The following is a 25,777-nucleotide window of genomic DNA, read 5'->3' on the forward strand; positions in this document are numbered from 1 at the left end:
GCCCATCGCATCTTCCTGAGGTGGGGTTTCGACCTGTGGAAACAGGAAGTCCCCTCGTTTCTGCTCCTTCATGAGCCACGGCTCGGGGTCTCTGGGGGACATTCTCCTTATCTCTTGGCTTCTGGGGCTGCTGTATGTGTTTCCTCCCTTTCCCCTGGTGCACAAGGTGATCCAAAGGGCCAAGGAATTCAGGTCCTTCCTCATTCTTATAACAGCAGCGTGAGCAAGGCAGCACTGGTTCACATCCCTGTTTTGTCTCTTGGTGGAACAGCTGATTGCCCTCCCACTGTAGCTGGATCTGATAATGCGGGACCACAGCAGACTATGCCATCCGAACCTGCAATCCCTACCTCTCGTGGCCTGGAAGCTCCATGGTTGACAGTGCTGAGATGTGAGTGCTTGGAGCAGGTCCAAGTGGTCTTGTGGGGGAGTAGGAAACTTTCTACTAGAGCCATGTATTTGGCTAAATGGAAATGATTTTCTGTCTGGGCTGCCCAGAGGAGCCTCTTACTGATGGATTCCCTGGTCCCCTCTGTCCTGGACTATCTCCTGGATGTAAGAGTTCAGGGGTTATCCTCTTCCTTGGCCAGGGTGCATCTAGCGGCTATCTCTGCCGTTCATTCTGGCTCCCAGAGCAAATGGCTCTTTGCGAACCCTATGATACATTGTTTCCTGAAAGGTCTGGACAGGCTTTATCTGCATGTCCACCAACCTGTCCCTGACCTGGTTCTCACCAAGTTCACTGGTACCCCCATTTGAACCCTGGCAGCATGTTCATTACTTCACCTCTCCTGGAAGGTATCCTTTCTCATGGCCATTATGTTGGCTGGGCTGGTGTCCATGCTTAGGGCCCTAACTTCAGACCCTTGTACATGGTCTCTTTTAGGGAAAAGGCCAGACTATGCCTGCGCCCGGTCTTCCTGTCCAACGTGGTATCTCAGTTAAATGTTTCTCAGGACAATTTCCTCCCTGTGATTTACCTCAAATCTCATTCCTCTGGTAAAGAACAGGTCTTACACACACTGTATGTTGAGAGCTTTAGCCTTTTTTTTAGGCAGGACAAAGCCTTTCCGCAAGTCCCCACAACTTTTTTTTACAGTAGCTGAGAGTGTCAAAGGCCTCCTGGTCTCTGCCCAGCATATCTTGTTGTGGATCACTTCCTGCATTAGGGCATGTTATGACCTGACTGAGTTACCAGCCCCGCCTTTGATGGCTCATTCCACTAGGGCCCAGGCCTCTTCTACAGCTTTTGTTGCTCAGGTGCCTATCATGGACATCTGAAGGGCAGCCACCTGGTCGTTGGTGCACACCTTCATTAATCATTATGCCTTGGCGCACCACACCAGGAATGATGCAGCTCTTGGTAGGGCAGTACTCCAGCCCTGCCTCCTTGGATTTTCCTTTTGTATCACCTACATGGAATGGACATGAGCAACCACTCAGAGATGAAAAATGGTTACTTACCTCTTGTAACTGTTGTTCTTTGAGATGTAGTGCCCATCTACAAAAAGGGAAAAAAGAACAACCCAGGAAACTACAGACCAGTTAGTTTAACTTCTGTGCCAGGGAAGATAGTGGAGCAAGTAATTAAAGAAATCATCTGTAAACACTTGGAAAGTGGAAAGGTGATAGGGAACAGCCAGCATGGATTTGTAAAGAACAAATCGTGTCAAACCAATCTGATAGCTTTCGTTGATAGGATAACAAGTCTTGTGGATAAGGGAGAAGCGGTGGATGTGGTATACCTAGACTTTAGTATGGCGTTTGATACGGTCTCGCATGATATTCTTATCAATAAACTAGGCAAATATAACTTAGATGGGGCTACTAGAAGGCGGGTGCATAACTGGCTGGATAACCATACTCAGAGAGTAGTTAATAATAGTTCACAATCCTGCTGGAAAGGCATGACAAGTAGGATTCTGCAGGGGTCTGTTTTGGGACCGGCTCTGTTCAATATCTTCATCAACGATTTAGATATTGGCATAGAAAGTACGCTTATTAAGTTTGCAGATGATACCAAGCTGGGAGGGGGTTGCGACTAATCTGGAGGATGGGGTCATAATTCAAAATGACCTGGACAAATTGGAGAAATGGTCTGAGGTAAATAGGATGAAGTTTAATAAAGACAAATGCAAAGTGCTCCACTTAGGAAGGAACAATCAGTTTCATACATACAGATTGGGAAGCGACTGTCTGGGAAAGAGTACGGCAGAAAGGGATCTAGGGGTTATAGTGGACTACAAGTTGAATTTGAGTCAACAGTGTGAAGCTGTGTGAGGCGGTGCACTCACCACCGTAACCCCCTGCCGTCTGTCCTCAGGAATTGGCTCCCTTGGCGGGTAGGGTGCCTTCTCTGGGGTGATGTCTCCCCTCTTTACTCCCGGCTGCGGCGGCGTCTTCGCCACACTGCCCTCCGGCAGTGCCCAAGTCTGTCTCTGAGCCCCCCTTCCGGGGGTTGATGTTCCTTCATCGGGCCTTCTTTCAAGCCCTGCAGTCTGAGGATTTTCTGGCCAGAGCTCCCCTAGCCCTGCCTGGCCTCCCCAGCCCTGCCTTAGCTCCAGGGAGCCTCCTCCTCCCTCAGCAGCCAAGTTCTCACTGCTTCCCCCTCACAGCAGCAGCCCATCCTCTATTATAGCGCCCAGCTGGGCACTAATGGACTAGTACAGCCTCAGCTGGGCTAATCTCCCCGGCCCTGGTTCAGGCCGGGGTCTGCCCTTAAAGGGCCAGTGCAGGGCGAGCGCCCTGTCACAAGCTGTTGCAAAAAAAAGCAAACATGATTCTGGGATGCATTAACAGGTGTGTTGTGAGCAAGGCATGAGAAGTCATTCTTCCGCTCTACTCTGCGCTGGTTAGGCCTCAGTTGGACTATTGTGTTCAGTTCTGGGCACCGCATTTCAAGAAGGATGTGGAGAAATTGGAGAGGGTCCAGAAAAGAGCAACAAGAATGATGAATGGTCTAGAGAACATGAGCTAAGAGGGAAGACTGAAAGAACTGGGCTTGTTTAGTTTAGAAAAGAGAAAACTGAGCGGGGACATGATAGTGGGTTTCAAGTATCTAAAAGGGTGTCACAGGCAGAAGGGGGAAAAATGGTTCTTCTTGGCCTCTAGGGACAGGACAAGAAGCAACAAGAATGATTAACGGTCTAGAGGACATGATCTGTGAGGGAAGACTGAAAGAATTGGGTTTGTTTAGTTTAGAAAAGAGAAGATTGAAGGCGGACATGATAGCAGTTTTCAGGTATCTAAAAGGGTGTCATAAGGAGGAGGGAGAAAACTTGTTCATCTTGACCTCTGGGGATAGAACAAGAAGAAATGGGCTTAAACTGCAGCAAGGGAGGTTTAGGTTGGACATTAGGAAAAAGTTCCTAAATGTCCGGGTAGTCAAACTCTGGAATAAATTGCCCAGGGAGGTTGTGGAATCCCCAGCTCTGGAGATATTTAAGAGTAGATTAGATACATGTCTATCAGGGATGGTCTAGACAGTATTTGGTCCTGCCATGAGGGCAGGGGACTGGACTCGATGACCTCTCGAGGTCCCTTCCAGTCCTAGTATTCTATGTGTTGCTCATGTCCATTCTAAATTCCACCTGCCTCCCGTTTGTCAGAGGATTCCAGTAAGAAGAAACTGGAGGGGAAAGGGGGGGAGAGTGTGGAGGGCCAGCAGGTGTATATATGTGCTGATATAGTGGTGCCACTCGAGGGGTGTCTCCCCTGCTGGCCCAATGGGTACCACTGAGGGTAAAATCTTATGATGATTTTTGCACATGGTGTGCACACACCTATGTGGAATGGACACAAGTAACACATCTCAAAGAGCAATTACAAGAAGTAAGTAACCATTTTTTCTCACCTTGGGGTGAGGAAGCTTTCCTTTTAGCTGCAGCTAATTTCTAAAGATGGAACTTTGCTGCATCAAATTATGGAACAAAACTTTGAAAGAATATTTGAGAGTTTCAAATTAACTTACAAAATATTCTGTTTTATTTTGTTATTTTTATTGAGGGTTACAAACTATAATAAATGAGAAATATTACTGTGAACTTTGAGTTCTAGTATTTTTATTGGTTTACAATTAGAAACAATGTGCAGAATTGCCATTTCCCTGCTGGCATTTAGGAGGAATTGGTATAGTGGCAAAAAGAATCATGTGAGCATCTCTTCAGATTAAATTTAAATCATTTAATCTCTAGAGACTTTTTCATTTTGTTCAAAGTCAGTAAAGAATATCTTATATCCTTAAAATCCATACAGAAACAACAGGAGTCTTAAAACTTAAATCTAGATCAGTCTTGCTGAAACTCAAATTTCAAGAGAGTGCATAGTATGTAGTCTACTGGTTAGAGCCGGAGACACTGGTGAAGTAGAGAAGCTTGCAGTCAAATCGGAATCAACCGTTCGAGATGGGAGAAGGTAATCAGAGTACTGAGCAAATATTCTGTGATGTGTGGAGTGTAAAATTCTACAGAACTTTCTTTTCTTTTCCTTCATTTAGGTTAATGGCACAGATGCAGATTATGAATATGAAGAAATTACACTTGAAAGGGTAATATTCCATAAATGTTATTTGGAAGGAAATTGATACTATTGTATATTGAGTGATTGGCCTCTTGATTTCCTCCAGTTAAACAGCACTATTTATTCTTAGATCTGTTAATTTAACCTAAATATGAAATATATTGAATAGTGAGTATGAAAGACACTCAAGCTTTATTGCTTTTACACATACTTGATATTCTTAATTTAATACATGCTAAATGCTGTTTTTGTAATTGAGCTACAACTTCCATAGCCTCTCCAAAAATTGCTGTCTTGTGAGTTTTACAATTACAGGCAGTCCCTGACTTACGCGGATCCGACTTATGTCGGATCCGCACTTACGAACGGGGCTTTTCTCGCCCCGGAGCTCACAGGCGGCGGGTCGCCACCCGTGTCCTCCGGGGCGGGAAAAGCTTCTCCCGGTCTCCCTGGTCTGCTGGGGGGGTCCAGCAAAGCCGCTGGACCCCCACAGCAGACATGGGACACCCGAGCAAAGCCGCCGCCTGGGCGGCTTTGCTCCCGGGCAAACAAGCAAAGCCGCCCAAGCGGCGGCTTTGCTCTGGTGTCCCTGGTCTGCTGGGGGGGTCCAGCGGCTTTGCTGGACCCTCCCAGCAGACCAGGGGAACAGGAGCAAAGCCGCGGAGCACCCCCGCAGGGGGACAGCCCAAGCGCGCCCGGGCTGTCCCGCTGCGGGCGTGCTCAGCGGCTTTGCTCCCCGTCTCCCTGGTCTGCTGGGAGACAGGGAGCAAAGCCTTGGAGCATGCCCGCAGCGGGACAGCCCGGGCGCGCTTGGGCTGTCCCGCTGCGGGCATGCTCCGCGGCTTTGCTCCTGTCCCCCTGGTCTGCGGGAGGGGGGAGGGGAGGTGGTGGTGCAGCTAGTCCCCCCCCCCCCAGCAGACCAGGCTTTTCTTGCCTACCCCTGGGGTAGAGCAGCTGGGGGCTGCCGGGTTGGTTCCGCAGCGCCGCTCTGTACCAACCCGGCAGCACCCCAGCTGCTCTGCCCCAGGCATCCTGATTCAGCCGCTGCTGGTCAGTTTCAGCAGCGGCTGAATCAGGACGCCTGGGGCAGAGCAGATGGGGTGCTGCTGGGTTGCTCCAGTAGCGCCGAGGAGCCGTGCTACTGGAGCAACCCAGCAGCACCCCAGCTGCTCTGCCCTAGGCGTCCCCAAGTCAGCCGCTGCTGAAACTGACCAGCGGCTGACTACAGGAAGCCCGAGGCAGAGTTGCTCTGCCCCAGGCTTCCTGGAATCAGCCGCTGATCAGTTTCAGCAGCAGCTGACTTGGGGACGCCTGGGTTTCTTAAGTTGAATCTGTATGTAAGTCAGAACTGGCGTCCAGATTCAGCCGCGGTTGAAACTGATCAGTTTCAGCAGCGGCTGACGCCAGTTCCGACTTACATACAGATTCAACTTAAGAACAAACCTACAGTCCCTATCTTGTACGTAACCCGGGGACTGCCTGTATAGCAATGTAGTGTATCCTAGTGCTTAATTCATGCCAGGGCTTGCGAGGTCTGAGCCCCAGGACCTCTAGGTTTGCAGTTCATAGTCCTGACAATCCTGAGCTTGCCTCATCTGTTAGGAAAGTAAAAAGATTGCTTGAGCCTTATCACATGTTTAGTTACAAATTAAGCCCTGGTACAGACTGCAGAAGTACTGAAGCCTGTCTGCTAACTGCTTTTGTATTTTTCCTTGGGTATGACAAAAATTCTTAGATGTCGAGTTAAACCAAACATTTTGATATCTATGTATATACAAGGTTCTTTCATGTCATGACTTGATTTCCTTTTCTACCTATTTAAATAAATATTTTAACAGAATAACATATAAAAATAAATGATTTTGACTGTGTATTGGTGTAGTGCTCTCACAGTCTTTAATGTAAATAAATTATGGGTTTTTTTGAGATTTTCTGCACCTTAAGCATGAAAATGGGACTGCAGTTATTATATACATTGCTCTAATGGACCCTTATGTTGCCATTAGAATAAGGATTTTGCCATCTGTATTCATTCAAGTTCTGTTAGACCCAAGTAGTGTTTATGGCAACTACAGTCATATTTTTGTGCTCAAGATGGCTGGTTTTTTTGTTAACTGAGCATTCTAACATTTAACTATAAAACTTATTTGTTATTTCCATTGTCCTTCCATGAGCTTGTTTTCCTCTTAGAGCCATAGCATTATCAAACAAGCCTTGCAGGTTTTTGTTTCTAAATGATAAATAAACAGACTGTAAATCTAGCAGAGTAGTAGCACTCAGAAAATAACAGAGTGGGAGACACAGATTTTGTTAATGAACTTACCCTCTATATCCTCCCTCAGCAGAAATTGAAGTGTTCCAATAGAGCCCCTCCTGATTCAAGCAATAATGTTGATAAATTCTAACACATGAATTCCAGTTCAGATCTTCATGACAAAATTAGAACTTTTATTTCTGTTATGATGCTTTGATGTGGAGACTGGTGATTTAAAGCAAGAGAAATAGAGGAAATTCACAGCTTTGTCTAGGGTGCAAACTGTTTACTCCCCTTTTGTTTCAGGAGGATATATGGGAAGTAGGGGGCAAGCAATGTCATGGGGGTAAAACAGCATGTGTACTTTCTCCTTCACCTTAAAATTGGGTCTAAAATGACCTGAATTATTACTGTATTGGTGACTGGAAATAATATGTTATGGTACCCTTTGGAAATTAATTATTTTGAGTATCGGAGTGGTAGGTGTGTTAGTCTGGATCCGCAAAAGTGACAAGGAGTCCTGTGGCACCATATAGACTAACAGATGTATTGGAGCATAAGCTTTCGTGGGCAAAGACCCACTTGGTCAGATGCATGCATCTGACCAAGTGGGTCTTTGCCCACTTAAGCTCCAATACATCTGTTAGTCTATAAGGTGACACAGGACTCCTTGTCGCTTTTAATGATTTTGAGAGGTCATACTATACTGGTGGTTAAAGTGCAGTGCAGGTGGGAAGCAATCAGTTCATTGCATATGCATGAGCTGCACTTCCATTTGAGAATTTTTTAAATATTTGAGCTACATAATTGTAATGTTTCTTCTAGATTAAAAGCAGAGGTGAAATAAAAATGGTCTTGGTCAGGCCCACTTATTTATCCATTTTCTAAAAACACCAGCTGTATGGCCATGATTACTCCATTGGGTGGAAGACAGGTACAGAAACAACTTCTGTGTGAGACACTTAGACCAGTGTTTCCCAATTGGTGTTCTGGGGAACCCTGGGGTTCCGCGAAGCAAAACTAGGGGTTCCGCAAGGAGCTGGCACTCCCCCACCCCCTCTGAAAAAGAGAGAGCCGGCTAGCCAGCAGAGGCATGGGCAGCGAGTTGTATGGGCTCATGGTACCCATGCTCCACTAATATTTGGAACTGGAGCGGGCCCCGGGCCACCCATGTGTCCTCCCACCCCGGTCCCAGAGCGTCTCTCCCTCGTCCCCGTCCCGTCTATGCGCAACCTTCTCTGAGCTCCCCCTTGCTGGCTGCTGCTGCCCTGCATGGCGTGCTCAAACCAGTAGGCAGGGAGATGCCCAGGCGTGACAAAACATCACGGCCCGGGATTTTAAAACTGCTGGGCGCTGCGTTGCACCATATGGCTGAGTTGTGGGTTCGGAGTCCGGGGACGGAGTACAGACTCCAGCCCCACAAAGTGGAAGGCAGAAGGTAGGAGAAGGGCAAGGGCTGGGAGAGGAAGGGGCTTGTGTGAAGGGGGAGTGAAGATGGGGAAGAGATTGGGAAGGCACCAAAGGGACAGGGTAGAGGAGAGACAAATGCCAGGGGGCCAAGTGCAGACAATGAGGAAAAAGGCAGGAGGGGAGGTGTCAGTGGGAGGGGGACAGGGTGATGCTGGGAGGGGAGAGGGTAAGGGCATTGGGGGCTCGAGGAGGGATGGGGAGGTGCTGGGAGAAGGCTTGAAAGAAGGGGTGGGCACGAGGAAGGCCGGGATGGAGCAAGTCATATGAGGGCACAGGGCATGAGGAGAACAGGGGCAGAGGGTGGTGAGGGGGTGGGCATCAGGGAAAAAGAGGGTAAAGGAGGTAGGGGCAGTGAGGGAAAGGGGAGGGAACTGGAGGGTGCAGGAGTAAGAGAAGGTGCAAGTGCCAGGGGATTCTGATGGTGAAGGAGAAGGATAGACACCTGCAGGAGAGGGACCAGCCTCAGAGGAGAGAGGCAGGGCAGGTGTGCAGAAGGAGGTGTTAGAAGAGCGGATGAGGAGTGGTAGCTTACGTGATCAGAGTGGGGCTACTGGAGGAGAGAAGGGCTGGTGGAGGGGGGCAGGTCGCAGGTGGGCTATGGGCAGTGAGAAGGGCAGGAGTCAGGACAGCAGAGGAGGATGAGGAGTTGGGAGGCAGCAGGCACCAGGGGAGCTGATGGAACAAGGGGAGGAGACATGGCAGCAGAGAGAAAAGATAAAGGTTTAAAAATATTTATTAATAACTTGGGTGCCACAGTGGCACATCCAAACAAGCCACATGAACTCAGTACTGGTGCACAACGCAAAATTCATTTTGCTCATGCGAGGAAACTCTTAGGCTATGTCTACACTGGCGGTTTCTTGCGCAAGAACATCTTGTGCAAGAGTTCTTGTGCAAGAACACGTCCACACTGCCATGTGCGAGCTGTGCTTTTGCACAAGAGCATCTATGGCAGTGTGGACGCTCTCTTGCCCGAGAAAGTGCCGATGGCCATTTTAGCCATAGGGCTTTCTTGTGCACGAAATTCATGTTGCCTGTCTAAACTGGCCTCTTGCGCAAGAACAGTTGCACAAAGGGCTTATTCCTGAGCAGGAGCATCGTAGTTCTTCTTTGAGTGGCCCGTTGGGTGCTCCACTCCAGGTGTCGGGTCCTGTCCCGGCGCCGCGAATCGGAGAGCTATCAGAGCCGTGGTCCGCCGGATCGCGCATGCGTGGCTGCCCGAGGCGGCGTTCACGCCTTTGATGTGTTGTGTGCGGTCCGGCTTGCTCAGTTCCTCTCAGCCGCCCTCGGTCGCAGACGAGAGCTCCTTCTTGTCAGTTTCATTTCCAACGGTTTTCTCCCAGAGTCTTCACATTTGGTAAATAGTTCAGAACTCTTCCTTCCTTACTTTTGCGTTAAATTGACCAGTTCTACAAAAAAAAAAAAAAAAAAAAAAAAACACCAAACAGTTTTCTACAGACTTTGAACAGTTTCTGCGGCGGCCTGAGGGGGACACGCGTAGGAGAGATTGTACGTGTCAGTTTCTCTCTCCCCACTACTTCAGTATGCCAGCGTCCCCCGGTTTTAAAAAATGCTCAGTCTGCCGAGAACCCATGCTGGCATCCTACGGGCATGATTCCTGCGTCGGGTGCTTGGGTGAGACGCATGTCCCCCAAAAATGCATCCACTGCAGCAAACTGACGGCGAGGGCTCGAAAGGATCGGGACCTGCGCCTGAAGCTGATCCTTTATGGAAAGGCGCTAGAGTCTGATGCCATCCCCGCCTCGGGCACAGCAGCCCAGAAACGGCGGGCAACGTCTCCCGGGACAGCCGTTACAAAAAAGACTAAGGTGTCCCCAGTTCGATCGTTGCCAGACACCACCAAAATGAGATGCCCTGACGAGGCATCTGGGTCAGCAGCCCCAGGGCAGAAACTGGCTCCTGGACAGACGAGACCGGCACCGGCTCCAAAAACCGCGCAGAAGCCGGCATCGGCAGGAGTGCAAAAGCCAGCACCGCCAACTGCCACCCAAGTGGCACCGGCGGCGATTTTAAACCCCTCGGTGCCGACCCGCCAAGTCTCTCAGGCGGCACTGCGGGCTGATCTGCTGGCACCAGGCTCTTCCTCGGCACCATCAACGCTGCCCCCATGTGGCGATACAGAGGCACTACAGCCGCGTGCGGCACCGAGCTCTCCACCAGCAGAAGAAATTGACAAGGCTTCACTGCCTTGCAAAGCTGCAGAGAAAGAAACTTACATGGCGCTTTCCCCATCGCCTACCTTCTCTCCAGGACTGTCTCCTTCTCCACCCAGGTACCGAAGGCACCGGGACTATAGCCTTTCTCCATCTTATCAAGTGCTTAGAGGACCTTCCCATGGGGACACGGTCTATATAGAAACAAGATGCCCCCCATCACGTTCTCGCTCCCCAAGGGGGTCATCAAGGCATAGATCACCTAGGCGGTCGCCACGCCGGATCTACTACATCCGCAGTTCAGGATCCTCCAGATACTCCTCACCAGCACGGTCTGACTGTTATGATGGGCACTACCATAGGGCTGAATATGATCGCCCCCACCCTGGTCACGCTACTCTATTTTATAGGGGTTCTTCATGTACCCGTCTATCACCCAGTGTGCAGCACTTACCAGAGCGTCCGCAAAGATTGTTTTCATCTCCTCCATCAGAAAACTTACCCATCCATCAGGATCACTCAGAACCAGAAGAGGGCCAACTGTCCGAGACAGAAGATCCTCAGCCACACATTTCTCCAGCTGACTGTTCCTCGTCGTCACCGGATGAAGCAATGATTCCAGATGACGCCTCTCCCTTGGATGACCTGAAGCAGTTCCAGGACCTATTCAGAAGGGTTGCAAACACACAGGAAATACAGTTAACAGACGTTCCCATGAAGAAACATCATCTCTTGAAGAATTTGCGGCAGCAACAATGGGCAAGAATCGCCCTCCCTGTCGATGAGGCCATCATGGAAGTGGCAGACGAAATATGGCAAACCCTTACATCGGCTGCCCCAACTAGTAAGAGAGTTGATAGAATGTATTTCGTACCTGCTAAAGGACTGGATTTCCTTTTCAACCACCCTCAACCCAACTCTCTTGTAGTTGATGCGGTACAGCGGAGGGCTAAGGCTCCTCAATATAAGAATACAATCCAAGAAAAGGATAATAAAAAATTGGATGTGTTTGGAAGAAAGGTTTACTCTTCGGCTACGTTATTATTACGAATCGCAAATTATACGGCCCACCTTTCTAACCACAATTTTGATAACTATTCAAAGCTTACAGAGCTACTACAATATCTACCCGATGCCAAGAAACCCTTACTGAAAGCCATAGTCCAAGAAGGATATATAGCCTGCAATACTACTTTGCAGATGGCCATGGATGTGGCCGACACAGCGGCACGGGCCACGGCTACGGGGGTCGCAATGAGGTGGTCTTCCTGGTTATCATCCGCCGGAACTCCACAGGAGCTTCAGAATAAAGTAGATCTACCCTTTGATAAACAGAAGCTCTTCGCTAGTAACACCAACGAAGTTCTTCATTCTGGGAAAGACTCCCGTACCACTTTACGTACCTTGGGAATGTACACACCTCCCTATAAACGTAAACATTACTATCCTTACCAACGGAGGGACGATTATGCGTTCAATAAGAATTAATCACGTCCCCAAGACAATCAGCGCTTCCGGCAGCGTCCTCAACGTAAGAGATCTCAAACGAACCGTTCATCCAATCAACCTGCACCTAAGCAGCAAATTTGACTTTCCCCGTCGAGGACCACATTCAGCGTACCATAGGACTCTTTACACATGTTTCACCATCGATTAAAACAGTACCTTCTTCACTGGTACAGTATCGCCACGGACAAGTGGGTTCTGAAGGTGGTACAATTTGGTCTCTCCATCCCCTTTCTATCAATTCCCCCCACCACCCCTCCTACCCCGTCCCTTTTCAGGGACCCCTCTCACGAACATTTGCTGAAACAGGAAGTTCAGCGCCTACTGAATATCGGTGCTATAGAGAGGGTACCAAGTCAGTTTCGGGGAAAAGGATTTTATTCCAGGTACTTCCTTACCCCGAAGAAGACAGGAGGGTGGAGACCCATTTAGGACCTACGCAAGCTAAACCGCTACCTCAGGAAACATCGCTTCAAGATGGTGACCCTAAATGCCATCATTCCGTCGTTGAACAAGGGAGACTGGTTTGCAGTCCTCGACCTGCAAGACGCCTACTTCCACATAGCGATCCATGTGGCACACAGGCGTTTTCTCCGCTTCCAGCTAAGTCAAGAACATTTCCAGTACAGAGTACTACCTTTCGGCTTGGCATGTGCACCCAGAGTTTTCACCAAAACCTTAGCGGTAGTAGCTGCCCACTTGCGCAGGCTGGGAGTGACAATTTTCCCATACTTGGACGATTGCCTCCTAAGAGGACAAACATATTCAGAGGCCAAACACATGGTGACAACAGCCTCTCAGGTTTTTCACTCTCTGGGTCTACTCATAAACATGCAGAAATCCTCGCCAGAACCTACACAAGATCTGATCTTCATAGGGGCAAGGCTCGATTCGAGAACAGCGCGCGCTTATTTACCTGCCGAATGTTTCGCCGCCATTCAAGATCTTGTTCACACGCTGACGTATGCTCCAACGATTCCAGTCAGAGTGCCGTTACAACTACTGGGACACATGGCTGCCTCAACAACTATTGTTCAAAATGCAAGGTTACATTTTCGCTGCCTTCAACACTGGCTGAGTACAGTATACACTCCGATGAAGGACAGCATTCACAAGGTGGTGGCGATACCATCACATGTACAACAATCCCTACAGTGGTGGACCAAGTCGTTCAATGTTATGGCGGGCATTCCTTTACACCGTCCACAACCGTCGAAGCAAATAACAACAGATGCGTCCCTTACTGGCTGGGGAGTGCATATGGACGACATGACGGTTTAAGGTCGCTGGTCTCCGCAGGAGATGCTCTTACATATCAACATTCTCGAGTTAAGAGCAGTACGTCATGCATATCAGCATTTTCAGTCCCATATAAGGAACACGACCGTCAGAATCCTTACGGACAATATTGCCACCATGTATTATGTAAACAGACAGGGAGGGGCTCGATCCCGATCCCTCTGTATAGAAGCGATGCACTTGTGGAACTGGTGTACCTGCATCAATACCATCCTGACAGCCACCTATTTGCCGGGTGTCCAGAATACTATTGCGGACTCACTCAGCAGGCTGTTTCCCCACAACCACGAGTGGGAACTTCGCACGGACATTCTACACGGTATTTTCGCCCAATGGGGGGTTTCCCTCAATAGATCTGTTTGCTACTGCTGCCAATGCCAAGTGCCCCTATTATTGTTCCAGGGCAGGGATCGGACATCGCTCCTTGGGAGATGCTTTTCTCCACAATTGGGGAACATCACTGCTATACGCCTTTCCCCCGATCGTCCTAGTTCCCAGGATCCTGGAAAAGATCACTGTAGAAAGGGCTCGAGTAATTCTCATAGCCCCAGCTTGGCCACGGCAGCCTTGGTATTCAATACTCCACCAGATGTCCATCAGGACACCGTACACCCTTCCTCTGCTTCCGGATCTCTTGACTCAGGACAACGGCTCCCTTTCCCATCCGAAACCCGAAACATTACACCTCACGGCGTGGATGCTCGCTGGTTCAATCCAGTCGAACACTCATGCTCACAGAGAGTCAAGCAAGTATTAGTACACAGCAGAAAAGACTCCACTCGAAAGACCTACCTCGCCAAGTGGGCCAGGTTTGAAACGTGGTGTAGCAGTGATGGTAGGGATGCTTACGTCGCAGGGATATCCCAGATACTTGATTACATTTTACGCCTCCACGACACAGGCCTTGCAATAGCCTCGCTGTGAGTGCATCTAGCAGCAATTAGTGCTTTTCATCAAGGTCAGGATGGGTTTTCTGTATTTGCTCATCCCATCACAAGGAGATTCCTAAAAGGACTTACAAACCTCAACCCACCATGGCGACCACCAGCACCTTCCTGGAATTTAGACTTTGTTCTGGATTCCCTGACACACACCCCCTTTGAACCCTTGGCTACGATACCGTTGCAACTTCTAACCACAAAATTGCTTTTTCTGCTTGCCATTACATCAGCTCGCAGAGTGAGTGAAATAGCTGCATTCATGTCATCACCTCCTTACACAGTGTTTACTAAAGAGTCGGTAACGTTGAGATCTCATCCAGCTTTTGTTCCAAAAATTTGTTCGGATTTTCACATCAACGAGCCAGTTGTTCTCCCCTGTTTCTATCCCAAGCCTCATGCTTCAAGGGAAGATGCACTGTTGCACACGCTCGATGTGAGGAGAGCATTAGCCTTTTATATCGAAAGAATGCAACACTTTAGGAAATCGGACCGTCTAATAGTGTCATTAGCGGATCGAACCAAGGGACAACCCATCACTTCCCAATGGATTGCGAGGTTAATAGTGTCGTGTATTACAACCTGCTACTCCATACATAACAAACCTCTTGTGTGTGTTCCTAAGGCCCATTCTACGAGAGCAGTAGCCATGACTACAGCTTTTCTTAGAGGTGTTCCATTCCGAGACATTTGTCGAGCAGCAACATGGTCATCTCATTCTACCTTTATGAGGCATTACGCTGTAGTAAACCAATTTGCTGCCGATTCCTCTGTGGCTACGGCAGTTCTTTCGCATGTCCAAAAACTTTAATTCCAGAGCACTCAAGTGTTTGAGTACTGCTCCGAAGTCACCTGGAGTGGAGCACCCACGGGGCCACTCGAAGAAGAAGAAGAAGTTACTCACCCTATGAAGTAACGATTGTTCTTCGAGATGTGCCCCGTGGGTGCTCCACGACCCACCCTTCCTCCCCGCTCCGGTATTTTTCATTTTCTCGTTTCAGGGAGCGGCTGAGAGGAATTGAGCAAGCCGGACCGCGCACAACACATCAAAGGCGCGAACGCCGCCTCGGGCAGCCATGCATGCGCGGTCCGGCGGACCACGGCTCTGATAGCTCTCCGATTCGCGGCGCCGGGATGGGACCCGACACCTGGAGTGGAGCACCCACGGGGCACATCTCGAAGAACAATCGTTACTTCACAGGGTGAGTAACTTCTTCTTCTTGCACAAGATGTCCTGATTTCATACATGAGAATGTCAGCGTACTTGCACAAGAACACATGGCCAGTGTAGACAGGAAAAGCAAGTTTTTGCGCAAGAGCGGCCACTTTGGCGCAAGATCACAGGGAATCAGTGCTGGCTCACCAGGTCTGCATGGTTTGGGGGAAGGTGTAGGGAAATTGAGCTCAGCTGGGTTGCAGAGTGCGGAAGTCTGGGGATCTGGGCTGGGCTGCGGGGTGGGAGTGCGTGTGTGTGTGTGTGTGTGGAGCTCAGAGCTCAGTTTGGCTGCAGGAAGAGGGAGGTGCTGGGGCTAGACTCAAGGGGGGGGCAGGGAATTGGTGCTTGGCTCAGCAGTTTTGTGGGGCTTGGGGGAGGTGCAGGGAAATGGGCTTAGCAGTCCAGTGGGGGGAGGCATGCAGGGAACCAGTGCAGGGCTCAGCTGGGCTGAGGTGGATGGGGGAGGGCATACGGAATAGACGGGCAGCTCAGCTGGGCTGTGAGGGGCTGCAGGGAACTGGTGCTGCACTCGCTTGGATTGTGGGGGATGGTTTTGGGGAAGTGCAGGGAACCAGCAGGGTTGGGAAGATCAGTTGGGTTGCAGGGGATAGAGGTGCAAGGAGCCGGGGGGGGGGGGGGGGGGGACCAGGAGCCCTGAAATGACCTCCCCTGGTCCAAAAATCCCTCATCTGGGACCAGTCAGGTCCAGAGTGTGCCAGTTCAGAGAGGTCCAACTCCTACCCAAGTCCCCTCCTTGCACCCTCCCTCGTAGCCAGACACCCTACCCCCAATCTGCTCCTGCTTCCTCCCACTGGCCAGACACCCTGCACCCTACCTACCACCCAGACCTTGCCCCCTTCCGCCTCCCACCTCCCTCCCAGATCCTGTACCCCATCCCTATCCCACTCCTTAGCAGCCCTGCCATCCACCCTAGCACCACCCAGTCCCTGGCCCCAACACCCTGTCTCACACCCCAGGACTCAGCACCACCCTGGCCCTGGCCCCAGCACACTGCTATCCACGCTGGCACCCAGCAGCACCCTGTTCCTTGTCTCAGCACCCTGCTAGTCACCCTAGTGCCCAGCAGGACCATGTCCCTGACCCCAGCACCCCGCCACCTGAGCCAGCATCCTTCCACTCAGCAGCACCCTCTCCCCTGCTCCCACGAGCACATTTGGGACCACATTAGTGAGGCTTGGGGGTCTTTGGAGGGTTGTCGGGGTTTTTTTGCATCTCACTTGTGTGGCCCCCAACAAACTTTTCTGTGGGTCAGTGACCCTTGACTCAAACCAGGTTCCTCACCCCTCTCATAAATAGAGACAATGCTAAAACGTTTTGAGTTTGACATATTTTATTTAAAAATGAAGCCTGGCCAACAAGCCGCCAATTGGGGCCAAACCCCCATCTCACTGCAGCATCATAACACTCCTGCACTACCTGACCCCAAATCTGAGCCTATCATACACTGGAACCCCCTGTCCTCAGCCTCTTACATCCCCAAACTCCTGCATCCCCACATCCTCAGTCTTCTGCCACCACACTCCTGGACCATCCACACATGGCAAGTCTGTGTCCTGAGCCCGTCATACTCACAACCTTCTTGCCCTGAGTCCCTCACATATCCAGCCCAAACTCCAGCACCCACACATCCACAAGGCCATGGCGTGCTCAGCACCCCAACCTTCCACCTGAGCCCAACACTCCCGAGCCTGGAGCCCCCACCCCGAGCTAACATCCCCTTCTCTTGCATTCAAATTCCCTCCCAGAACTTGTACTTCTCATCCCTTCCCACACCCAAATCCCTCATTCCCACCCTAGACCTCCTGTCTCAACTTAGTTAGAGTGTATAAGGGCTGGGGATAGCAAGTGATGGAGAGGAGGGGAACAGAGTGGATGAGGCCTCAAGGAAGGGGGGTGGGGGGTCTTGGGGAAGGAATGTGATTTTAATGCATTTGTTGGGATTTTCATGAATTGGTGGGTCCCTTCCCCCTACACATTTTTTTTTTTTTTTTTTGCTTGACAAACCTAGGGATTCCTTGAAATTCTAAAAAGCTGAAAAGGGTTCCTTGGCCAAATACAATTGGGAAACACTGACTTAGACAGAAGTAAGAGGGGAAAGTCTTCTAATAGAGTAGCTTTATAGCACAGTATTTTGCAGTGTAAACCACAGAAAGTTTAGTACAACAATACAGGCATCTCAGCAGTGTGTTGATACTTTAAATCAAATAGAGTAAATTTAGATCATACGTAAATTATATCTACTTTGATTTAGCTAATATTCATAATATTTTATGCTTTTCACGTACACATTTTTCCCCTTTGAAACTATAAAAAAGGAAAGAAGTATATTAATGGTGAAAACAATAAACATTTGATTTCTGAAGAGTTTATTGGATAACAGAGTTTTTAATTTGTAGCATTTCAACAAAATATCAGGTGCTTCACAGAATCAGACATTATAGTTCCTGAAGTCTGTGAGAGTGTTTAGAGCAGTTTTTCAGCTGATGGATTCTTCTGTCTCAAAGCAGGAAATCACAGTTGTTATAATTGAATAATTATTGCAAAAATGAACATTAACACAATATTTTCTTTCAGTGATAAATAAATTTGAGTTTACACCACAATATAAATTGGTTCTCTGTTGGTTGTGAAAGGCACGTCAGCGTCTCATAATTTTTTTTCTGAAATAATAAAAATGAATGTTATTCTGTAGTGCATAATATATTCTTAGCATTCTACTAATAATGCAATTTACATCTATTTAAGAAAGCATAAGATATTCTCTCCTGGTTTGCTTTTATTCTACTTATTTTTAAAAGAATACTTTACACATCAATGCTGTTTATTTTTCAGGGAAATTCAGGGCTTGGCTTTAGCATTGCAGGTGGTACGGACAACCCACATATTGGGGACGACTCAAGTATTTTCATTACAAAAATCATAACAGGAGGTGCAGCTGCTCAGGATGGAAGATTACGGTATGTTAACTAACTGTGTTTGTTCCTTTATCATAAAGGAAAGGACAAAATATTTTGATATGGTTTATTTGATTTTTCTTCAAGTTGTGTAATTTAAACAACAATTTATGCAGTTTATTATTTAAGTAACAAATATTTTTTACATAAATTAAAAGGTGTTCATTTGTTTTGTATTTAATTCAACATCTCTAACCCAATGAAATCAGTTTTCTCAGTTATATGGTATAAATATATTGTACCAGTTTTTTAGAACATTAGAATGGCCATACTAGGTCAGACCAAAGGTTGATCTAGCCCAGTACCTTGTCTTCAGACAGTGGCCAATGTTACATGCCCCCCAGAAGGAATGAACAGGTAATCATCAAGCGATTCTCCCTCCTGCCCGCCATTACCCATTCCCAGCCTCTGACAAAAAGAAGCTAGGGACACCATTCCTACCGATCCTGGCTAATAGTCATTGGTGGACCTATCCTTCATAAATTTATCTAGTTCTTTTTTGTACCCTGTTAAAGTCCTGGCCTTCATAACATCCTGTGGCAAGAAGTTGCACAGGTTGATTGTTGTATGAAGAAGTACTTGATTTTGTTTGTTTTAAACCTGCTGCCTATTAATTTCATTTGGTGATCTCTAGTTCTTATGTTATGGAAACCAGTAAATAACTTTTTCTTGTTTCTTGGTCTTCCTTAATTCAGTAGGACTGTTAAAAACAGGTATGTTTTTAATTTAAGAGCATTTCTTGTCTAGAAGCCATCAGGAGAGAGTCTCAACCTTTTATCCAGCCTGACAGGAAATCCACAGGTCACGTAGAGGTATCTCTAGCATCTGCTCTACGTTTTCCCTAGAGAAAAAGGCATGGCAGGAAAAGGCAGAACACTCTTCTGATTATGGACCAGCACAAAAGTTTTAGTGGTATTAAGGATATAAGCGACTAATCACGTATCCAATAAGCATAAGCTTATTGGATAGTCGACTAGTCATATGACTAGTCGCTTCCTTCCCTTGCTGTCTCTATCAGAGAGATGCATCAAGGGGGGAAGCAGAAACCAGTCCTAGGGGGTGCTGGCTTAAAAGCCGGTTCCTCCCAGCACCTTCTCTGCGGGGAGCAGGGGAGGTAGACACACAGTGGGCCTATGCTAGATGTCCTCCAGAGAGTACGCTGCTTAAGAGAGTACGCTGATTAAGTTCGCAGCTGATACCAAGCTGGGAGGGGTTGCAACTACTTTGGAGGATAGGGTCATAATTCAAAATGATTTGGACAAACTGGAAAAATGGTCCGAGGTAAAAAGGATGAAGTTTAATAAGGACAAATGCAAAGTACTCCACTTAGGAAGGAACAATCGGTGTTACACGTACAGAATGGGCAGCGACTGTCTAGGAAGGAGTTCAGCAGAAAGGGATCTAGGGGTCATAGTGGACTGCAAGCTAAATATGAGTCAGCAGTGTGACGCTGTTGCAAAAAAACAAACATGATTGTGGGATGCTTTTAATAGGACTGTTGTGAGCAAGACTTAAGAAGTCATTCTTCCGCTCTGCTGTGTGCGATTAGGCCTCAGTTGGAGTATTGTGCCCAGATCTGGGTACCACATTTCAAGAAAGATGTGGAGAAATTGGAGAAGGTCCAGAGAAGAGCAACAAGAATGATTAAAGGTTTAGAGAACATGAGCTATGAAGGAAGACTGAAAGAATTGGGCTTGTTTAGTTTGAAAAAGAGAAGACTGAGCGGGGACATGATAGTGGTTTTCAGGTATCTAAAAGGGTGTCACAAGGAGGAGGGAGAAAAATTGTTGTTCTTGGCCTCTGAGGATAAAACTGCAGCAAGGGAGTTTTAGATTGGACATTAGGAAAAGCTTCCTAACTGTCAGAGTGGTTAAACACTGGAATAAGTTGCCTAGGGAGGTTATGGAATCTCCATCTCAGGAGACATTTAAGAGCAGGTTAGATAAATGTCTATCAGAGATGCTCTAGACAGTACTGGATCCTGCCATGAGGGCAGAGGACTAGACTCGATGAACTCTTGAGGTCTCTTCCAGTTCTAGTGTTCTATGATTCTATGGCATGAGCAGGGACTTAATCAGTCTCTGCTTGTGCCACTTCTGCTGCAATCCTGCTTTGAAATGTAAAAGAGCCCCAGCAGAAACGCAAAAGCCCTACAGGGAGTGCAGGGCCAGCAGGGCTTCCTTTTGAAATGTATATGCACCCCACTGGGGTGCATGTACATTTAAAAGGCTCAGGCATTGCAGGGAGTGCGGGGCCAGTGGAGGACTCCTGCGCTACCTGCTGGGCTTCCTTTTGAAATGTATAGAGCTCTACTCGGGCTCTTGTACATTTCAAAAATTCAGGCGCTGCTGGGAGTTCAGGGCGAGTCCCCCACTGGCCCGACATGTCTTCCACTTTTGAACTGTAGGAAGAGCCTAGCAGGGATTGGAAAAGATCTGGCTCTTAACATACAACTCGCTGATGTGACCAAATCAAAAACTCACAAGTATACTCAACGTACCAAACTGGGTGTACCGATGAATGAAACTGATGTATCTAGCCAAGTCCATTTGGAAGATCCCGGCATCGGTGCTCTCAACTTCAAAGAAAGTGGATAAGAAGTACTACGTAGCACTTTATGGGGGTGGAATTCCTCTTCTCCCACCCTTCCCCAAATTCACTGGTAGTCGAAGTAGCCAGTCAGAGGGGGAGGCAACACCAGTACCCCAGAACACCAAATCATGAGAGAGAGAGAAAAAGAATGGATGCTATGGGGAAGAAGTTCTATTCATCAGCTTCCCTCCAACTGATTATTGCTAATACGTAGCCCTGCTAGCAAAATACTCACACCAGATGTTTGAATCCTTCAACTCCTTTATTCAGTACATACCAGAAGATATAAAGAAACAGAATCAAACATGATGGAAGGTTCATTGATTTCCTGCACAGTGTTACAAGCTGCATTGGATGCAGCGGATACAGCAGCCAGGTCCATGCCATCCACAGGGGTGATGAGGAGAGGGTCATGGCTGTAACTGTCAGGGTTCCCCTGGGAGGTTCAATCGAACATTGAAGACCTTCCGTTCCAGGGAGAGAAACCCTTTGTGGAGGCAACAAACTTCTCTCTCCACACTCTCAAAGACTCTAGGGTGACACTACACACACTGGGAATTCAGCTTCCTGGAACCAAGAGAAAACAATACAAACAATATAATCAAAGGTTCAGCACACTAGTGTGTATACAACAGCAAAGGCCCTACGAGACAAACCCGATGAAGACAACCAAACGAGCATCCATCATCGTCCCAAGCATCCACCTCGTGTCAGCAAATTTGAAGTGTTGGTCGAGGGTACAGCAGCCCCCATTCCTCCAGGGGAGGCAGAACTAAGGAAGCAGATATTCAGAAACAGACTCTGTGAATTTTACGTGGCATGGGAAACCATCACCTTGGACCAATGGGTCATAGACCTAATATGAACTGGATACTGCATACCATTCACAGCAGTTCCCCCAACCCGCCCCCCTTCCCTATCCTTCTACAGGGACCCTCTTCACAAGTTGGTTCTCCTGGAAGAAGCGCAGCACCTCCTAAAACTATGCGCTATAGAGGAGATAGCTAGCCTATACATGGCTATCTACCCTCGACCTCACGGACACATATTTTCACATATCAATCCATCCGGCACACAGACAAAGCCTCAGGTTTACCATCAAGGACTCTCACTATCAGTACTGGGTGTCCAGTTCGGCATTTCCGCAGCACAGGAGAGTCTTCTCCAAAGTCCTCTCCGTGGTAGCTGTACATCTTTGAAAAAAAAAATATTTCCTTATCTCGATGATTGCTTGATCATGGCATCCATCTATGGGGACACTGAGTAATCATTGGAGACAACAAGTGTGCTATTCGACCTGCTTCGACTCCTACTGAACTTGGATAAATGCACCCTCATTCCTATCCAGACACTGGAGTTTATAGGAGCGCAGCTGGACTGCACCCAAGGTATAGCTCACTGCCCACCCCCCACCCACAGATGGTCACGAATACACGATCTGATCATGTCAGTACGGAGCTGCCCACACACAATGGCACGCACATACCTGCAGCTACTCGGATACATGGCTGCGTCCACGTTTGTAGTCCCAAACACCAGACTACGTATGAGGATGTTCCAGGCATGTGTACGCTCCGTGTATCACCCCCAGACACCATTTGCTTCAGAAGACACTCCATGTACCCAATTGATTCAAAGCCACCCTAAACTGGTGGACGGACAGAAATGACGTCTGCATAAGACTTACATTTCAGACACCAATGCCATCCATTACCATCACGAAGGATGCGTCCCTCCTGGGATGGGGAGCCCATATGGGGAGTGTGGTGCTACAGTGACAATGGACACGCAAAGAGTCCTAGCTTCACATCAATATATGGGAGCTCAGAGCAGTGAGGAGGGCATGCTCGCAACTACTCTTTCGTATATGCAACGAAACTGTAAGGATATTGTCAGGCAATGTCGCAAGGATATATTACATAGACAGGGGCGCGAGATCTTGCGCCCATGTGCAGAAGCAATGAGAGTATGGCAATGGTGTATTGTACACAACGTGAATTCTACCACAATGCATCTCCTGGGCAAGGACAATGACCTAGCGGATGCCCTCAGCAGACAATTCCCACAGAACTACGAATGGGATATCAACAAATCCATCTTAAACAATCGTTGCAGGAGATGGAGGTTCCCGGTAGTGGACTTGTTTGCAACATACATCAACTCCAAGTGCCCCCTATACTGTTCCAGGGCAGGCATTGGGCCACAATCTCTAGGGGTGCATTTGTAGTTTGCTGGGATTTCCCATGGGTGTACACATTTCCACCTGTACTTCTCCTGCAACAAACGGTACTAAAGATCAAACAGAATGCGGCCAGGGTCATCCTGTTAGCTCCCAACTGTCTGAGACAGATTTGGTATCCTACCATATTGCAGCTGAACACACGTCACTTGTATAGGTTTCCCCTGGTATAAGCTCTTTTGATTCAAAACACAAGACACATACCACACCCCGGACTCCACATACTCAACCTGTGAGCCTGAATGCTTATTGACTTTCAGACAGCAAGCTAACCTTGTCCCAAGGGGTCAGAGACATTCTGATTAACTCCAGGAGACCCACTACAAGATGGACTCTACCTGCAGAAGTGGGACCGATTTGCAGCCTGGAATTCAGATCACACATGGGATCCACACAGGGCCATGATATCAGACATTCTAGAATACATCGTCTACCTGCAGGACACAGGACTACCAATTAGTTCCATCAAACTACATTTGTCAGCTATATCAGTGATACACCCACCCATACAAGGATATTCTGTTTTTTCCAACCCGTGTGTTAAGAGATTTTGGAAAGGGATACAAAACCTGTGTCCACCATGTAGAGATTCAGTGCCATCATGGGACTGGAACCTCATGTTGGACACAATCATAGGGCTGGTTTCTAGATTCATAGGGCTCAGGAGATCATCATGTCCAGCTCTCTGCCTAAAGCAGAACCAGTCCCAACTAGATCAACCCAGTCAGGGCTTTGTCAAGCCAAGACTTAAAAACCTTTAGGGATGAAAATTCCACCACCTCCCTAGGTAACCCATTCCAGTACTTCACCACACTCCTAGTGTAATAGTTTTTCCTAATATCCAACCTGGACCTCTCCCATTGTAACTTGAGACCATTGCTCCTTATTCTGCCATCTGTCACTACTGAGAACAGTCTGTCTCCATCCATATGAGCGCATTCCAAAAGATCTATCACGACTGCTTTCCAGCAACATGGGCTTCAGCCAACATATTTGCGCAACATTATGCAATTCAGACCTTTGAGGACTCAGACACTAGATTTGGGTGTATGGTCCTGTCCAACATCGAACGCCACCGCCAAGCAGGAATACTGCTGCATAGTCACCTACGTGGAGCACCCACAGGGACCCTCGAAGAAGAAGGGAAGGTTACTCACCTTGTGCAGCAACTGGAGTTCTTCGAGATGTGTCCCTGTGGGTGCTCCAGACCCACTGTCCTCCTCTTTGCTCAGGGATAAGAGAGTCCGGTGTAGAGAAGGAATGGCCGCATGCAAGTGTGCAACCATCATTCTGTGCGATTGCACAATACCGCAGCACACGCTGGCGGCCGGGGGTATGCTAGGAAGAATCTAGCTGACACGTACGTCCTCAAAAAATGAGGTTTACAGGATCTCTTGAAAAAGGCTTTATTTTTGACAGATCCGCATCTAGACTGCCATTGTTTCGATAAAAGCGCAGTTTTGAAAAAAAAGCGGCAGCCATGTTTATGTTAATGAGGCGTGGGATATTTAAATCCCGGCTTCATTAGCAATTTCGACATACCTAATCTACATCTCTCTGTCGACAGAGAGGTGTAGTCTAGACACACCCATTCAGTTGAGACAATCTTATTGGGTATGTCTACACTACAATGTTCGAACTAACGGATGTTAGTTCGAACTAACATTCATAGCCACTACACTTGCGCTCCGCTAGTTCGAATTTGAATCGAACTAGCGGAGCGCTTAGTTCGAACTAGGAAAACCTCATTTTACGAGGACTAAGCCTAGTTCGAACTTACTAGTTCGAATTAAGGGGTGTGTAGCCCCTTAATTCGAACTAGTGGGCGTCTAGCCCTCCCCAGGTTTCCCTGGTGGCCACTCTGGCCAACACCAGGGAAACTCGTCTGCCCCCCTCCCGGCCCCGGACCGCTTAAAGGGGCACGGGCTGGCTACGGTGCCCGTGCCAGGTGCAAGCCTGCCAGCACCCAGCCAGCAGACCCTGCACCTGGCACGGCACAGAGCCACCCACCCGATGTCCCCCAGCCCTCCCCCTCTTCCCGGGACCAGGTTGGCGGCTCCCGGGAGCTTGCCCTGGACCACAAGAGGCGGGCACCTTCCTGGGCTAGTGCGGACATCGTGGACCTCGTCCACGATCTCCGCACTAGGCACAGGAAAGTGGCCGTCTAGGGCAGGAGAGCTGCCAGCCTGGCCACCCAGGAGCAGGTGTGCATGAAAATCAAGGGGGTCCACTGAGACCCCCGACCCTGAGCCCTGAGCTTACAATGGCCGTCCTGGGTCAGACCAAAGGTCCATCTAGCCCAGTAGCCTGTCTGCCGACAGCGGCCAACCCTAGGGACCCTGGAGGGGATGGACCGAAGACAGTGACCAAGCCATTTGTCTCGTGCCATCCCTCTCCAGCCTTCCACAAACTTTGGGCAGGGACAGCACTCCTACCCCCTGGCTAAGACCACTCCATGGACCCAACCTCCATGACTTGATTTCACTTCCCTTTAAACTCTGTTCTAGTTGTAGCCTTCACAGCCTCCTGCAGCAAGGAGTTCCACAGGTTAACTATTTGCTTTCTGAAGAACAACTTTCTCTTACTAATTTGAAGC

The 25,777-nt window shown here is 48.5% G+C and overlaps 1 protein-coding gene across 11 annotated transcripts in view; it reads left to right on the top strand.

Moving 5' to 3' along the window:
- The window catches only part of DLG1 (discs large MAGUK scaffold protein 1), a 360,129-nt gene that overhangs the window by 163,162 nt on the left and 171,190 nt on the right, over nt 1-25,777 (top strand). For 9 of the 11 annotated variants that reach the window (XM_075938326.1, XM_075938331.1, XM_075938324.1 and 6 more), the window contains 2 exons: nt 4,496-4,546; nt 18,229-18,353. In XM_075938326.1, coding sequence (XP_075794441.1) covers nt 4,496-4,546; nt 18,229-18,353 — 176 coding nt within the window. The remainder of the gene's footprint in view (nt 1-4,495; nt 4,547-18,228; nt 18,354-25,777) is intronic. The other 2 variants (XM_075938333.1, XM_075938327.1) reach the window with 1 other exon arrangement.

The sequence above is a fragment of the Pelodiscus sinensis genome, chromosome 10 (assembly GCF_049634645.1).
Source record: "Pelodiscus sinensis isolate JC-2024 chromosome 10, ASM4963464v1, whole genome shotgun sequence".
Taxonomy (NCBI): domain Eukaryota; kingdom Metazoa; phylum Chordata; order Testudines; family Trionychidae; genus Pelodiscus; species Pelodiscus sinensis.